At 32.3% G+C, this 17,630-nt stretch overlaps 1 protein-coding gene across 31 annotated transcripts in view; it reads left to right on the forward strand.

Moving 5' to 3' along the window:
* Positions 1 to 17,630, forward strand: part of LOC121126990 (extracellular serine/threonine protein CG31145) — a 123,647-nt gene that overhangs the window by 70,890 nt on the left and 35,127 nt on the right. For 11 of the 31 annotated variants that reach the window (XM_071892485.1, XM_071892470.1, XM_071892471.1 and 8 more), the window contains 4 exons: positions 2,052 to 2,143; positions 2,199 to 2,678; positions 7,114 to 7,198; positions 14,242 to 14,534. In XM_071892485.1, the coding sequence (XP_071748586.1) occupies positions 2,052 to 2,143; positions 2,199 to 2,678; positions 7,114 to 7,198; positions 14,242 to 14,303 (719 nt within the window). In that variant the 3' untranslated portion in view covers positions 14,304 to 14,534. Of the gene's footprint in view, positions 1 to 2,051; positions 2,144 to 2,198; positions 2,679 to 3,426; positions 3,613 to 7,113; positions 7,372 to 11,517; positions 11,610 to 11,663; positions 12,112 to 14,241; positions 14,535 to 17,630 lie in introns of those variants that run through there. The other 20 variants (XM_071892487.1, XM_071892494.1, XM_071892486.1 and 17 more) reach the window with 7 other exon arrangements.

Consider the following 17,630-nt stretch of genomic DNA (forward strand, 5'->3'; position numbering starts at 1 on the left):
TACATATTAAAAAATAAATCATCATACATTTAAGTTAAATATACAAAATTAAACAATTAGAGTCATATAACTAATAATAACAATAAATTATAAATACAGAATATTGAAATAATAGATTGATCCAAATAATATTTTCTTGTTCTAACATCGGAATTCCGTTCAATATGTCATAACTTTAGTTTGCAAAACAAAAGCCAGACGTGGAGTTTAATCAAAAAGATCATCACACTTTTTTCCTCATGTGCAAGTTGCATAAACAATTGTACACAGGATAAATATATCTCTACCGATGAGATCTTAATAATTATTAATAATAAAGTAAATGTCAAAATAATAAAATAATGTTAGATTTCAATGCATATCTTCTTCCAGTACGAACAGCTTTTAGAATCCCACTTTCATTTATTTCATGTTTATCTATAAAAAGAAAAGTTAATCCATGCAGTCAAATTATAAACCTTAATTACTTATCATAGATATAAAAATAAGACTCCTTTATAACTGATAAGACAATTCAGGCAACCATTCTGGACTTAATGTAGTTTTCTAACTAACATGGCATCGTAAAGATTTAGAGCAAAATGTAATTATGCAGTAATGTCCGGCTATATTACTCCTTATTAAGAGCATCAAAAAAAGGTTTTCCCCGGTTATTTATCCTTGTATAACAACATACTATTATCATGAAGAATACACACTATTACTAATTATAATGCTACACCCAATGCAACTACCCCCATTGTTGTGACCATTTAAGCCGTTGCTTTTGCCTTTTTTGAGTTTTCTGAACACCATTTCTTGGAGATTATAAGCCATAGCTAAACTTTTAGTCACAAAAAGGTAATATTTATTGACTATATAATATTGGAAAACTTAATTATCATACCCAAGCCTTTAAGTGAAGAAAACTAATGTTAGACAAACTAGTTGCGAACCATCCAAAGCTACTAACCCCGTTGTTGTGCCCATTTTAGCCGTTGTTTTGTCTTTTTATGAGTTTTCTGAACACCATTCTGAACAACATCCTCCATTAATTTAATGATGGTTCCTCGGGAAGGGACAGGTTTACCCGTGTATTTTTCCATAAATGTTTTGAACGTCGGATGATTAGCAATGGATAAGTATATATTACATGCAATAAACATCTTTGTGAGATAGCAATAAACACCTTTGGGACATAAAAGTGAAAGTCTGACTTGATGTATTCATCATTTACTTTATTTTTTTAGATGAATATCCATGCTCTTGATATTAAATGAGGATAATGAGTGGCATTTAATTCTATACGGGGGACTAAAAGTACATTTATACCGACAAATTCGACAAGGCATCTGTTTCTCGCCGGTAAGTATTTCCAAATTCCAGATCCTCCATTTTCAGAAATCCATACAGAAGGTAGTGCTATTTTAGGCATTTCGTTGAATTTTCTATCGACTAATATTATATTAATATTGAATAATATAGGTGGGAATGATAACGTTCTTGATAGAAGAAGATGTATACTATTTAAACAATGATGCAATGCGTATTTATTCCTTCCTCCTCGCACGCTTTTCTATTCTTACCAAAATTATCACCCTTAGATATAAAATAGTATAGTAGTGTAAATAAGATCATAATTAGTCGTCATTATTATTGAATAGATCTAAACATAACAGTATGTAGTCAACTTTACAATATAATATTATTCCTAAAAAAAAGATTTACCCTCATTAAAAATCAATTCCCCTCTTTTGGAAACCAATGTGTTATAGCTTTTTCTAGTCAAAATTTGATAATTCTGTAAAGAATTTGTTAATTCGAAAGGAAAGTTGGAAAGTAACAGAGGGTTATAATATTATCCCAGGCGTTGTTTTCACCCTCACCAGAATTCGGGAAATTATCACTTCACAAATATTACTAATAAATCCCTTTGCTAGTGTACTATGGCATAGTGGTTAAAAAACAAATTAATATTGAAGGTTGAAGTGATTAATTAATTCCTGCTTTATTGTTGATATATTACATATTGTTATAAGTGTACCCTAAAAGAGAAATTTTATATATTTCAGGAAAATGTAGTTATTATTGCGATACAAGCCATGCAGTTTGTGGAGAGATTGATATAATTAATGGAAGTTTGGCTGCTTTCTTACCTCCTAAAGTATACAAATAAGTAAAAGTTATTTATTTCAACATTTCTTTTTTTTGTTGTATAGTACATAGTGCCTAGAAAAGTATGGCGGCATCCTTGGCGACGGTCATACCATAAGCGGCGGAAAACAAATTGGGAAAATGATCCTTATTATTGTGATGTAATTAAAGAAATATTTCCTTATAATAATGGCAGACGACTTTTTGATATTATGGACTTATCTGTTTTTGACTTTCTGATGGGAAACATGGACAGACATCACTATGAAACTATTGTTTCGTTCGAAAATTATACATATCCTATTCATTTAGATCATGGCCGAGGATTTGGAGACTCTTCAAAGAATGAAAATTCGATTCTAGCACCTATTTATCAGTGTTGCTTATTTAAATATTCTACCCTTAAAAGGTTACTTCTATTTATTAAAGGCCCGATAAGTTTAAGCGAAGCCATAATTTATTCTATGCAAAATGATCCATTAAGTCCAATTTTGTTCGAACCACATCTTAAAGCTATTGATCATCGATTAATTATCGTGTTAAAGGTAAGAAAACTTACTTAATAATGTATAAAATACCATATAAAGAGATATAATATATTTTTAATGGCTTAAAAAAACATTAGTAATATTTAGAAAAACTTGGGTGGGTTTATACCTGACCGTATTAAAAAAATTTGTTTCACGTTTCTTGTCCTTTTGGTTAATATTATTTTTAAGGCTTTTTTATATCAAATGGATTTACAATTAGACAAGGGCCTTTTACACATTCGATATTTCTTTTCTATGAAATCACAAAAATAAAAAAATCTTTTTTTCTTTCTTTAATATTTTTGGTTAAAGCTAAGGTATACAATTATCGATCCTTGTTATTTGTATTATTAAAACACTCTGTCGTTAATGTACAGAAATAAATAATAATGAATAATGTCATGAACATTATTTAGTGTCGATATACAGAGTGTTAATAAAATCAAAGTAAGGAATTTTGATAATGGGATAGCCTAGACGGCATAGAACATTCTGTTATGGCGTTTGTTTAATATTCTTTACATATTATTTTTTCGTAGGATAATATTCGTGTCTTGTGGCAATGAATAAAAAAATAACAAAATGTTATATTATACTGAATTTGAGATCTTTCTTTTTTTTTATTTATAAAAATCCAAAAAAGTTGAGGTTGTGTTAAAAAAACCCTTGTCCAATTCTATAACCATTTGATATAACTCTACTTTCATTTATAAAAAGAGCCATGTAGATATTTTCTTAAAATATATTTTTATTTTCTTTGTAGAACTGGGTTAATCTAATAACACTATCAGTTTAGCAGTTCGAGTGGTTCCAGCTCTTGAACCACTAGAACAGGAGTAAAAAAAAGTCGAACCGAGACGTAATATATTGCATGTTAGTCTCAGTTCTTGTGCGTTTGTTCCTATATAGAATATATAAAGAAAATAAAATAAATATTATAAAAACGAAATAAGATTTTTTCAATCAGTCAATTTTCGGAGTTTGTTTTTTTGTAATTGCAGTGTTTTCCAATTATTTTTATCCTGCTAGGTTGCTACAGTTGTGTATAAGTTCAAAATAGCTGAGGACTTCTTATGAATCTGGAAAAGTAGTTTTTTGCCACAGACAGTGTAAATAAAAGAGGGAAGGGGTGGGGTAGATTATGGATCGTAGTCCACTACTAAGCTTGTAATATTTTTTAAGCCAGGATTTCTACAACTTTACAATACCAAGCCCCCTCCTCCCCCTACACTTATAAATTTTTAGCAGAGGCCCTCTTTATACAAAACCTGAAACCTATGAACTATATATGTGTAGACTGAAAAAATCCTCAATTCTCCATTTTCCTAGTCTAGCCTCCCCTCAAGCCACCCACTTAAAAATTCTTAAGCAACCTCAGTTGTAGGGGCCCCTGGAATTTGGGCACTACATACTCTGCGTATGAGGTAGCTGCAGACATATTAGTATCTAATATAGTTTCTTGGGACCAATTTTTTTTAGCAATACCTCCTTTTTTAAGTGAATAAAAAAGAACCGAGAGCGGAATCAAGACCAAAACTGTTGAAATGAAAGAACCAAGACTGATACAATCGGTGAACCTGAACTAGGTACAACCTTGCAAATTTCCAACATATTTTAATACGTTTTGAGATTCATTTCAGATTTTTAGGTAGTTAATTTTTAGAAAAATATCATTCATTAAGGAGAATATTTATTTAAAAGATTTTGAAAAAAAGACTTGGTAAATCTGACAATTTGCAGAAGTTTTGGGGAAAGAACAGCTTAGATAACTTTAAATTTTATAGGATTACCGTCAAGCAGCTATGAGAGGAAGGAAATAAACACTAATCCCCCTCTGCATTTACATAGGACATAGGTAGGAATTAACCCGATGTCGATCTAATTCAACTCTCAGCCTTACGAGGACATTTTGTTCTTTAAAAAAAATATGTTTATTTTTTGTTAGATCGTTGTGGGGAGAACATAAGGGAAATAAAAAGTTTGGATTGTCTTTTGCTACATGTCTTTAGTGGTCTATATCTACCGATTAATATATCGCATAAACAAAGCTTAAAGTATGCTTAAAGATTAAGCATACACTTGAAAAAAGTTCATGTAGAGTTTTGTGTTTGTTGAAGCCAGTTGTGGCAACAATGTTCCTAAATGAAAGTAAAATAGTGAAATTTCGATACTTTCTTCAGTATTACTATGATCAATGTGAATAGACAGAGATGGCTTCCTAAAAAATCGTGCTGCTTATGGATCCAATACAGTATCAAATGCAACAGGAGAGCGGTGGTTCCGTTCTGATGATATCAACGTATAAGATGACTCAAGCTCTGGTAGGCCAAACATATAAAATGTCGATAAAATAATGGAAATTGTCCAGTTGGACCTGCATGGGAGTACTTATTCCATTTCACATGGGCAAAAGTTATCGAACAAAACGGTGCATATTTAATCTAAACCAAATAATCCTAACTTCAGGGCGGGACAAGGGAATTTTCCACGATCAAGAAGCAAAATCAAAACCTGAATAACTTTTTATTCGAAAATTATAAGGAAACATGTTATTCAAAACACTTTTAGAAATAAATCTTGGCAATAATTATTCCATATGGTCACCTTCAGCCTCACGCACACAGCCTTCACAAGAGGTCCGGACCTGGCTTAGATTCCCACATTACAATCGGTAGAAAACATGTTAGCCCATTGCTTCTTGATGCTGGCCATGAGATCCTACCCATTTCTTTGTGATCTCTTCCCACCTTTGCTCTCTAAGATGCTCCACACACTGAAGTTAAGGCAAATATCAGGAGTGGAAGAGGGTCAGAAGTTCTTGTTGCTCAAGAAAGTGATCCTTGCAGAAGTTTTGTGTCTTCAAGGAAGAATGGCTGGGGGCACCATCTTGGTCCCACACATAGTTGTTCTCAGGATAGTTAACATTTAGCTAGGACAAGATTTTCCACTTCAGGACCTTGTCATAAGAAAATTTTGATTTAAAAAAATATACATATCCAAGGATTTTGTTTAATTTTTTTTTATCTTGAGGGGTCTATTTTAACGGAAGTGTACAAGCTAATATGCAACATTCTCATTTGGGTGTACCGATAATGACGTCATTCTCGTAATAAATAATTTAAATATCAGTGTCACAATCAGACAATGTCAATATAATACCGCGCTGCGTACAAATTCAAATAAAGTAATTGCTAATTATATATGAAATATTGAAATTCCTAACTCATCGTGAATGGACCTCTTCATTGTTGTTTAATGTAGGAATCTTCTTCCCAATGAAGGAGTCGACTCTGCTCTCTCGTGAAGCCACATTTAGTCAAGGCAAATTAGACATTGTCCATTGAACCTATCCGACTAGTTTTCCGAGAACGTGACGATGGGTGTATTCTGAGATCAGATATGTTAGGGATATGACACCATGGCTTGCAATATTTTGCATTTCTGGCAAAGAAAATATGAGATTTGCAAAATTTTGGTCTTTTACGCGATCCTTCTTTTATTCATTATCATACTGAAGAATTTACTCTCCAAATCACCCCGCCCTTTATAGAATCTGGCCATCTAAAAATCAAAACAGGAGTGATATGGGGAGAACAAAATAAATAAATTACTAGTACTATATCCTTGAGTTCGTCTTGAGACTCTCCTTGGTGGTTGTGTCTGGGTATAATCAGACTTAAAAATAGTTAAATTTAATGCTTTATACATCAATGGAAAAGGTAACGTGGTAACTGCTTTTTTTAAAATGATTTTCTTTTCCATCCTCTTGATCCTCATTCAGAAGCTCTACCAGATAAATATTCTAAGTACATATTATAGTATTTAATGATAATCATACCACAAAATCACTACTGATGAAAATCGTGTGTATTTGGGGTATGTAAAAACAAAACCAAAATCTAAATGGTAATCCTGACAATTTGAAGAAAGTTGTGGAGGAGAATAGCTTAGCTTTCATGACGTTTCATTAGATTAGCTACAATCATTGATGACGAAGGAGGGGAGGAGAAGAAAATAAGCATGGGCATTGCCAAGAATTACTCCGATGTAATTCTCAATTATACTGCGTGTCCAAACAAAGGCTTTCAATTATAACTGCGCAATCGTTAATCCGATTAAGAAAGAATATTAAGAATTCTGTAATCCCTGAGTTAACTCACAGGACGGACTCCTAAGACACATATTTAACACATACCTTAATTATTTGTCGGACACACGTATTATTGACTTGGTCTCTTCAATTCACAGTTTTAAACTGAAACTATATTTAAAGATGTATTTAATATATGATAGAAGTTTGAACAAATTTATATTTAACTGAACATATGCAAGTACCTTTCATTTAGCCAATTTTAAGTTAAATTTACATTTTTAAACAGCTATTATAGGTATTATTTTCTTGATATTTCTTCTAAAAAATTTCTAAAAATTCATAATTATAATGTTTTAGACTCTCCGTGAATGTTTAAAAAAGCAAGGAAAAAGTTTAAAAGACATTTTTCATCTTGAAAAGGATTATGACAGAGGCCATCAAGGTATTTTCGATAAAAATTTGAGTTAAAGTTAGATATATCTATAAATTAATGAATCAAATGTATTTAGAATATCCGCAGTTTAATACTAGTAGTTAAAAAGTAAAATAAGTTGATTAACATGTATTTCTTATAAATAATTTTGCCACATATTTAAATAATAAAATTTAACATTATTTTTTGAGTACAATTCTTTATAAATTATCATAATCTCTACGACAACAAGTAACTTATTAAAAAGATCAAGGAAGTGTTATTATACAATTTAACTCCAAAAAGAGGTAAATATTCTATAAAACTCCAAAAAGAGGAAAATATTCAATAAAACTCCAAAACGAGCTTAATATTCAATTAGCTGTGATAGATAAATCAATTCACTAATGGTCAATTCATTAACACTATGAAATAAATTGTTCTAAATTTAGACAAGGGGTAAATATTTGAATCTTGTTGGTATAACTTCATCTTTTTCCCCATATATTTCTTAACACAAAGTTATAATTAGGGATGTAATTTGTAAGTATTTTTATTATGTAAATAAAAACAGAAACCAATAATTAACATGATATACCTGACAATTTCAAAAATGTTTTGATGGAGAGCAACTGAACTGAAATAAGGCATTATTAAATTAGCTGCAAGCAGCTATGAAAAGAACGAAATAAGCACATGTTGATTCTACTATGAGTCCAACAGAAACTTACCCATATAACTCAGCAACAAATCATCTGTCATTAATTAAAGACAGCTTTTACTTTAGGACTTGAATGACACACGCAAATATTGAAAGTGTGTGCTGTTTTCTTTAGTTAAATTCAATACAAAAGAAGTGAGGTGAAGAAATAATAATCAGTTTAAATGGTCGTCAATTAATTATAATTATAACTCACTAATCATAATTGGAATCTCAGACAAGATTAGTAAACAGCTCTTATTAAATTGGAACTTCAAACACCACAAGGACTTTATTTTAACTGGAAAATAGAAATTTCAGATTTGACTAGGACTATTAGCTCGACTAGAATTCGTCCTGAGATCGACAGGGTAGGGTTTTAATAAGACTCAAGGCTTGAAACTCACTTACTCACCTCCTCAAAAACTCATGACATGACATAGACTGGTATTTGGAGATATTGGACTGCACTTTTCAGACTTTTCTCGAATTGATATCTCAAGAATTGAATCTTTACTCGTGTCGTAAAAATTTCTTGTGAATAAGTCAACCTCTATTATTCATATTTTATCAATTTTTTTAAAAGTAAATTACCTCTATCAACTTGCACACATCATCAGATATTATAAAAATTGGTAGTAGTTAATAACTTACTTGACTTTTATAATAGACCTTGCTATATAAAGGGTTTTTCAATAGGGACGCTCACATTTTACGTTAATAGGTTTCAAAAACGATGACATATTCGTTGTTGTTTCTTTAACAGAAATGCTTATAAATATTTGTAGTTTCATCATGGAGCAGTACCTACTCGAGCAACGCTTGCAAATTATTAAAATTTATTACAAAAGGGGTGAGTCTTTGATCCAAACTTTAACAGCGTTAACGCCAATTTATGGTCAACATAATCGACCTGCAAAATCAACAATTCAACGTTTGGTGAAAAAATTTGAGTCCACATACACGCTACATAATGTTTATGTACCACGGAGACAAAGAGATGCACGAAGTGTTAAAAATATTGCTGCCGCAAGCACATCAATTCAAGATGACCCAAATTTGTCTCTTACGCGCCGTTCTCAATCGTTGGGCATGTCTGTGACGTCGTTGTGGCGAATTTTGCAAAAAGATCTTGGCATACACCCATATAGGATCAAGTTGACACAAGAACTGAAGCCACTTGACCACTTCAAACGTCGGGAATTCGTAAAATGGGCTGAAGGAAAATTCGAAAATGATCCTGATTTTCAACGTAAAATCATCTTCAGTGATGAGGCACATTTTTGGCTCATCGCCCCACACGTAATTCATGAGGCACCATTACATCTTCAAAAAATTACTGTTTGGTGTGGATTGTATGCTGGAAGGTGTCATTGGGCCGTACTTTTTCGTCGACGATGATAATCGCCACGTTACTATGAATGGAAATCGTTACCACGCCACGATAACCGATTTTTTTAGCCTGAATTGGAAGATATGGACTTGGACGATATGTGGTTTCAACATGACGGCGCCACTTCACACACAGCAAATGTTACAATCGATTTATTGAAGAGTAAGTTTGGTGAGCGTCTTATCTCCAAAACTGGACAAGTCAATTGGCTGCCTTGCTTGTGCGATTTAACGCCTCTATACTATTTTCTTTTGGGTCACGTGAAAGCCCTGGTTTACCCCAATAATCAATCGACGTTAGAAGAGCTCAGAACAAATATTCACCGCGAAATTGCTGCAGTTTCAGCCAATTTATGCGGAAAAGTAGTCGAAAATTGGATTCAACGATTGGACTTCGTAAAATGTGTACGTAGTAGTTATTCAAACGACATCGAATCTCATTCATAAATTAACTTGCATGTATTTTAAAGGCAAATAAAGAAATCATCGATATCTCAACCCGTTTCGTTTTATTAAAAAAAAAATGTGAGCGCAGTTAATGAAAAACCTTTTATATCCTCATATGTAAAATACAACTTTTAAGTTTCTTTAACAGTGTCGTGGATATTGATATTAAGCAGCACTTGATCTGTTAGCGATATCTTGGAGATTCGACTTTCAGAACATGGAAACGTCACATTTGGCAATGTAGATGTGGAAGAAGGACAATGAATTAAAAGGTTCCTCGAAAATGGCCATTCTTGTTTTCTGTGACCCTTAGATACTTTTCAAAATAAAACTTCTTGTTTTAATTGGCTTAGCGACAAAGACGTTTCTTATCGGCAAGATCAATACTAAATAAATGTTTTTTTATTTATCCATTGAGTCATGAAACCTATGCGTTGGGACATTTTGATGCTCTAGATAGTGAAGATCAAATTACAAATTAGTGGGCGGAGAGTTTGTATGACAACTTTTTCTTTTCTTTTGGCAATGGGGAGATCTACAGTTCACAGACTATATACTCAAAAATTTTAGAATGGGTTCAAACATAAACATCCTAAATTGACTAAAAATCTATCTAATAACCCATACAATCGGAATATAAATGAAAGGAGAGAAGGTATTAAACATTCTTTTGAGCCTAATGGAGAATCATGGTATTTTTGTACGGCGAAAAGTTGTATCTCATTATGATGTCAATGCCATACTTTTCCAGATTTCTTGGAATAGGGAAATTGAATATAATGAATATAAACAATCATCTTTGGTTCAAGGATATGATAAATATCGCAGTAGACAATTTTTAATTTGTCATTGGGAAACTGTGTGTACCGAATCAGTTATATGGCAAGGCACAGTAATTTTTGTCATATTTGTTATGATCATCTCAAAAATTGGACAAACTACCCATTTGGTTGATTAGGCATTGAATATCATACCCAAACTGAACGTATAAATTAAAATTCGAGGGTTAAATACGCCAAAAATCATCAAAAATCTGTTATTCCATTAACTGTTGACTTTTTTGAAGCTAAATCAATTCCTTGTACGTCAATACAATTGGGAAAAACTCATTTCATGTATCTTTATTTAGATAAGGAACGTCTAATAGTTATATGTTTGATGAGGCTAACAAGCAAAAATTTTCTAACGTTCTCGGCCATTATTATCTTCTTATAAAATATTAATCGGAAATATGTGTGGCGATAACATAAAAGTAAACGGGATAACTTTTCTCAGTATTGCAACAGGATGATAAACATATCCGTTGATATGGGTACTATAATTTATATAAATTTAAAAAAGTCATTAAGTCCTTAGGATTGGCGGTTTTTAAAGTAATGTAAACCTGATAAAAGTCGGTTATTAGGTAATACTGATCATAAAAAATACTGAGACGTTATGATGTGAAAATTATTTTTTAAGAAGAGTATATAAAAGTATTCACGTAGAAGGAAAAACGAAAAGAAGAAAGGGATTAACTGGTTAGGAACTAGCCTCACCAACTGAAAGTTATTAGATTGATGATATCAAAATTTGATTTAATGTTCAAAAACCACACGATCTAATTGACTTAACTTGTAAAAAATGAAACAAATATTTTTAATATGAATAACTTGTTGCACAGCTTTTCAGTTTTGGTTAATATTGTATTTTACTCATAAAAAAATCCTTTTCGATTTTTCATTGAAGTAAAAAACTTATAATGCGTATTTATCTGTTTCATGAAAAAAAATTCCACCTTGCTTTTATGTTATCGCCACACATATATAAGAAAGCGTCAAATTGTGTAGTACCTCTCTCATACCATGAACTACAGAGTATAAGTCCAATTCTGAGTCTTGAAATTCAATGTGATAATTATGGGTAAGAAAGTTTTAATAGGTTATTAAGTTTTTCAACTTTCCACATTTTTTTAAGGCCAGAATAAAACTTACATTATAATGGCGTTTGGGGAATACATGGATATTTGTGGTGCATTGGGAGAAATTTGTATTCACTTTCTTGCTGAAAATCATTCAACGTTTTTGGCAGACCACAGCTTCGGTGTCATTTCAAAATGCTACTATAATCAGGAAAAAATTGATTGTTTCGAAGATTTAGTATAAGCAGTCCAAAATGCATCTACTAAATATAGTGTGATATTTTCTAAGAAGAGCGCATGCCCACTAATTCAGTGGTATAATTGGAAGACATATTATAAAATGATCTTTACCCTCTAAAAGGAATAAAAAAATAGTCACAAATTTACCTTCATAATTATTTTTCCTTGAGGTTTTCATTTTAAAAATGGTCTGATAATACACCAAGAGTCTGACAAATGTTTAATTTATTTTATAAATTATAACAAATAAAAACTAAACAAAGATACCATTTTTTATTTGATTGAATCACACTTGTACCTTTGCACAAAGCCGTTGGAAATCTTTTACACAAACATTACGACTTTTATAATTTGAAGAGAGACCATTTTATAGTCTTTTACAGTGGAAATGAAAAAAAACTTATAAACTCCAAAATCATAAAGGTACACCAGATTTGATAAGCAAAGTGGAGCTCATTTTCTGCCTATTATCTGTTGTGAAGCTACACATAAATGTTTCAAAAAGGATATAATGTTTTGCCTTCTTTTATTTCAACAAATAAAAGTCCCTAAAGATATTTTTAGCATGTGTATATCTTCTATATTTTTGTTGAGCAGTTTTGATAGCGTTATGTTACAATATTTCCTTTTTTTCTTTTGACACTCTACTATAAGACAACTCTGTTTATGGGATTCTAGTTAAAGATGTACTTATTTTGCTGTCCGACTCTTATTAAGTATTTATATTTTTGTTGGTATCAACTATCACCAAAAGATTGTTCAATGAATGACAAGAAGCTATGGAGTATTTATGGAAGAGATTGTTCTGTCAGCACAAGATCTCATATCTATCCCAAACTCTCTTCAGAATCATTGCCCTCAGGGTTCTTGTTGCTCAAAAATCCAAAAGTTGCTTGATTGTCCATATTTATAGATTCAACTCATGTACATCCAAATTTACAATTGCATTTTTCACTTCTTCCAAAATCAATGCTTCCATAGTTCTCACCTGGATCTTGCTCCGATCAAATACTCCTCCTTTCTAACATTGTATTTATTAATTAATTTTATTATCCATTTCCAGGTACTTTTTGACAATTTGTTGTAAAATTGAAGCACTTGCACACGATGATTTGATCCATTGTACCTTGCCTACATCAACAATACTTTAAGACACAAATATGTCGTCCGACTTACGTAACCTTATGTCACATAGTACCTTGGCTAATTTAAATTTTCCATGAAACAATGCTGGTAAGCATCTATTTATCCAATTTTAGACAACCTTAGAGGTGTAGGCTGACGAATATCTTCAGGATGATAACAATCCACCAATTAATCAGTCTCAATTTTTTTGTATATATCATTAATATCACCTATCACAAAATATTAACCAATTGGGGATCGGTATGACATTCGACTCCCTTATTCTACTGCCATCGGGAGTTCCCTATACTGATATAACTGATAGTATTTATTAAACAGAGGTAATCGAATTGCTAGTCTAATCCATTTGCCGTACCCTTAAGTTGAACAGGTAGAGAGTAAAAGTTTCCAATCCTTTAACTGGACTGATTGATCCATTATAATTTATCATTTTCCCCTTGTCCAATATCTTCTTCACATCCTGAATTGACAACAAATAATGCGTTAATTTTCCAGTCTTTTCATTCGGATTACCTCGTCTACATATGTCCACCTGTTCAGAAAAACTTGATAACACTGTTATAATTGTTTCAATCGTTTCAACTTCCAATAGTTGATTGTGAACACCATTGTAACATTCTTTATGATATCAAACTTTATAGTCAATTTATTACCTGCATTCCGGATTTCTTAAAGTTCTTCTTCTTGTTGTATTAAGCTATTAGGTCATTCTGACCTTGAATATTCATCACCAGAGTACTTAGTAAACAATCCTTTAGCATCCAGCCTCCCAATAATTCGAGGCCAACCATTCATTGTCTTTTCTTCTTGTTGTTCTTTCTATATCCACATAACACCATTAGTTTGTTTAACTCTATGTAGATATATTTGATTTTTTCGTCGTAGAGCGTTACTCTAAGATTTCGGGACAAACCTTCACCCACAAAACAACAATAATAAAACAGCTCCAACAATTTCATGAATTGTCAACTAAAGAGCTAAAGAAACTCGTAGCTAAACATGTTTCTTCAAAAATAATCAAGGAGTTATTTCTTTCCACTATAATCTCTTCTGAATTGATTTGAAAAGCTCATTGCACTAAGACAAGTAATACCAGTAACTTAATTTATTTTCTAAGTTACTTATTTTTATCAAAACTATTTTTCTCGCTCTCGTCTTTATTTACTTGTGAAAATTCATTCAAAAAAGTATAAATACTACCTTTATATATATTAATATGTATTTCTCTTCTTCAACACATTTTCCCAGCTGCGTTATTTTGGCTTCAGCCAAGGACTCCTGTAAGCAGGGCTGGGTACGCACAAATATGAATTCAAATATGCGTGTAACATGGGTCCATTGAAAAAAAAACAATGCAACGTGTTTGGTAAGATAACAAGTAATAACTATTATTTACTTTGTGGACTCCATCTTTATTGTGTTTTGTAATTCCAATCATGCCCACTAAGTGTTGTGCCCCAGGGTGTAGAACGGGCTATGACTACGAGCCACAACAGTCTGGTGTTACGATCCACCTGTGGCCAAACTAAGTGAGAACCCCGGACTTGGATACCCTTGACGCATTCTTCTTTACAATTCGACCACTGGGTCTCCTTCGATAACAATGCTTGATGTTGCGTTGGACATTATATTTTCAATTGCTTTGCAATATATTTGTGGAAATCCTATATTTTTCATCTCACTCAATAGAAAGGAATGTTCTATAGAATCGAAAGTTTTTTTTAAATCCAAAAAGAGAAAAGAAAAACTTTGGGTTGTCTACTTCAAAAATTCAACAATCGATTGGAGAGGCATTACTATATCTTCTGTTGAGCCTCCCTTTTCTAAAGCCAAACTGAGTATCTGAGAGCACTTTTTCCATTAGTCTGACATCCACTGTAAATTATATATTCTATTTCCAATAAAGTTACCAACCCCAAGTTTTCTATTTATTCAACATCTTTTTTTTCTAAAGAAAAAGAGTTATGATTCCTTTTTTTGCTCTTTGTTCATGTCCATTTACAAAAAAAAGATTCATTATATAAATCCGCTAGGAATTTTGTTATTTCTGGTATCCCTTTGTCGAACTTAAGAGTAAGTCTTGAAGTTCTTGGTGCTTTCATTTTTCAGCTTATTCTTAATATATATAAGGACTTCGTAATCAGTAAATATTTTGTTTAATTTTTTTCTTCCTTAGGTGTGATAATATTTTCTGGTACTTTTTCAATTATGAGCGGTTTCTTGGATTGGTAGTGTTTTTAGTAGTAATTTCGCACATGTTCTGCAATTTTCAGTGTAGTTAATAGCTTCTGTCCATTCACTAGTATCTCGTTCATCTTCTTTCTTCCATTGTTTTTCTCGAGGAGTTTTAAAAGATTTAAATTATTGGAATTGATTTTTAAAATTCTTGCACGAACTCTTGCTCTTTGCATTTTATATTCCATTATCTCATCAAATACCTTATCTGAGTTTCTTTTTTCCTTCTTTCATTAGCTTTTGGGATCCTGACAGATTTTAGAACTTTTTTTGCACTAGTGTAGAACTTATTTAAAGCCTTCCTAATAATTCATCCAGCCTCTACGTCCTGTTCAATCATTTCTATACCTTTTTCAGATGTCATTTTCTTCTAAGAGTTTCTTATTTAGCTTCCATCAATTAGGCCTTTTTCTGTAGTTCTCCTCCTTAAACATCGCTTCGAGATGTTTAAGGAGATGTTTGACGACATTTTATCCATTTTTATCTTTAACCGAACATTGGCTATGATATATAATTGTGATCTATTTTACTTTTTGTTGAGTTTTTGACGTTTTCTGTTTCAAATATTGCCTTGTAGTTATTCGTAATATCTGCTATATCAATCATTTTATTTATATTTATCCATTCACTTAGATACCCACTCTTTTTGTAAGCCAATATGGATGTGAAATCCCTACCATATTTTTCGGGCACATTGAAATCTTCAGCCATAATTATATTTTCTTATTCAGGAATCAAGTTCATATCTCTTAAGTTTTTTTGCCAGGAACTTTGTATCACCCGACCGTATGTAAACGCCCATAATATATATTGGGTTTCTCGTTCCGTTTAATGCGATTGTGACCAAATTACCATCCTCCCTCTTCCTATGCATCAAAATCTTTCAAGGTCAATATCGCAATACCCCTCGATATTGAGCTGTAACTGCCCTGAAGTACTATATTCTATATTTCTCACTCACAACATTCAATTCACAATCACTTCTTATTCTGGTATCCACCAGGGACACTACATCGGGGTAATTTAGTAAATTTAAATTTTGTAAGCAATCTCCTTATTTTTCACTGTGAAGATAGCCCGTTTATGTTCATTTGTATTGGTCTGATAGACATGAAGTATATTTTTTTTTTTTTTTTTTTACTTTTCCCACTGTCCTCTCTGTACTTGATGAATTTCGCTGTTTTTGTTTCTTCTCTCCCTCATTTGCCTGACACCCTTAGATAATCTCTGAATCATATTGATGCATTTGATTTCCCCTATCTTTAATATATGATCTTCTTGGACTTGCTTATCCTTTTTACAGTTCTCTACAAAATTTTCTGGGGTAAAGGGCTATTTTTCTGAGTTGTCTTCCTCCATAAAGATGATTGATGTATTCATAGACTTCCCTTCCATTGGAGTAAGTACATCGTTATTGTCTTCCGTCTGTTTCTTTTCACTAACTACTTTTTCTGTGATTGAGATAGATTTTCCATTAGCATCTTATCTATTCATTCTTCTCCCTAGCCATCTTCTATATTCTGATGGACTTTTCGATTTATTATTGCATTTTTTTGCAATATTTCCAAAGTTGAGGCATCTGCTACATAGCTTTTTTCTTCCACTAAAATATATTCGTCTAATGTGCGAACCAATTGGGAGGAACAAGGGTACATTTTTAGGATTTCCCACAACCCTTACGGAGGCATCAGGTGTAGAAGTTGTTACTCTGTCCCTTATCTCTTTTGACCAATCCTTGACGATGTCAGCATTTCAAGCTTAAAATCTATCCTCCAATCTTTGAGCTGCTTTTGAGTAGGACTCAACTTTTCCAAATAGGCCGACACAGTGCTTGACTACATCAGGGGCTACCATTCCTGTTACTTCCGGGACTCTAATCTCGAATGGAATTGGCTCAATTTTTGCCTTCATGAGCTGTCTGGATTCTATTTTGGCAGTAAATTTATTACCTCTTCGATCTGTTAGTTCTATATGATATGGGAGATCGACTTTAGTGACGATTTCATAATTTAGTATTCTTCTGACAGAAGTAAAGAAGGCCTGTATGGTAATCATACAGACATCGATTCAAGATCCGGGGGGTTCATTTTCAAAACTTCTGTCCACACGGTAGCTGCGTTGCTATAGCTCATTTCGTTGTGACTCTTTTTGCTTCCGTCTCCCGCTATTGATAAAAATATAGGTATCATATACCAGCCACTTTTGATAATTTCTTTTTCCTCCTCTAGTGGGTTCTTATTTTCCAGTATGAAAGGATTCCATTCAGGAATGCCCTTCTCAATGACCTCTGCAAAAGTTAATTTATCTATTTCGTTAGAAACTTTTATCACTTGTTGTTAATTTTCCAACGATTTACCTTTATTGATACTTCCAACATTGCTGCTGGATATTTGTACATTTAC

The sequence above is a fragment of the Lepeophtheirus salmonis genome, chromosome 12, assembly GCF_016086655.4.
Source record: "Lepeophtheirus salmonis chromosome 12, UVic_Lsal_1.4, whole genome shotgun sequence".
NCBI lineage: Eukaryota > Metazoa > Arthropoda > Copepoda > Siphonostomatoida > Caligidae > Lepeophtheirus > Lepeophtheirus salmonis.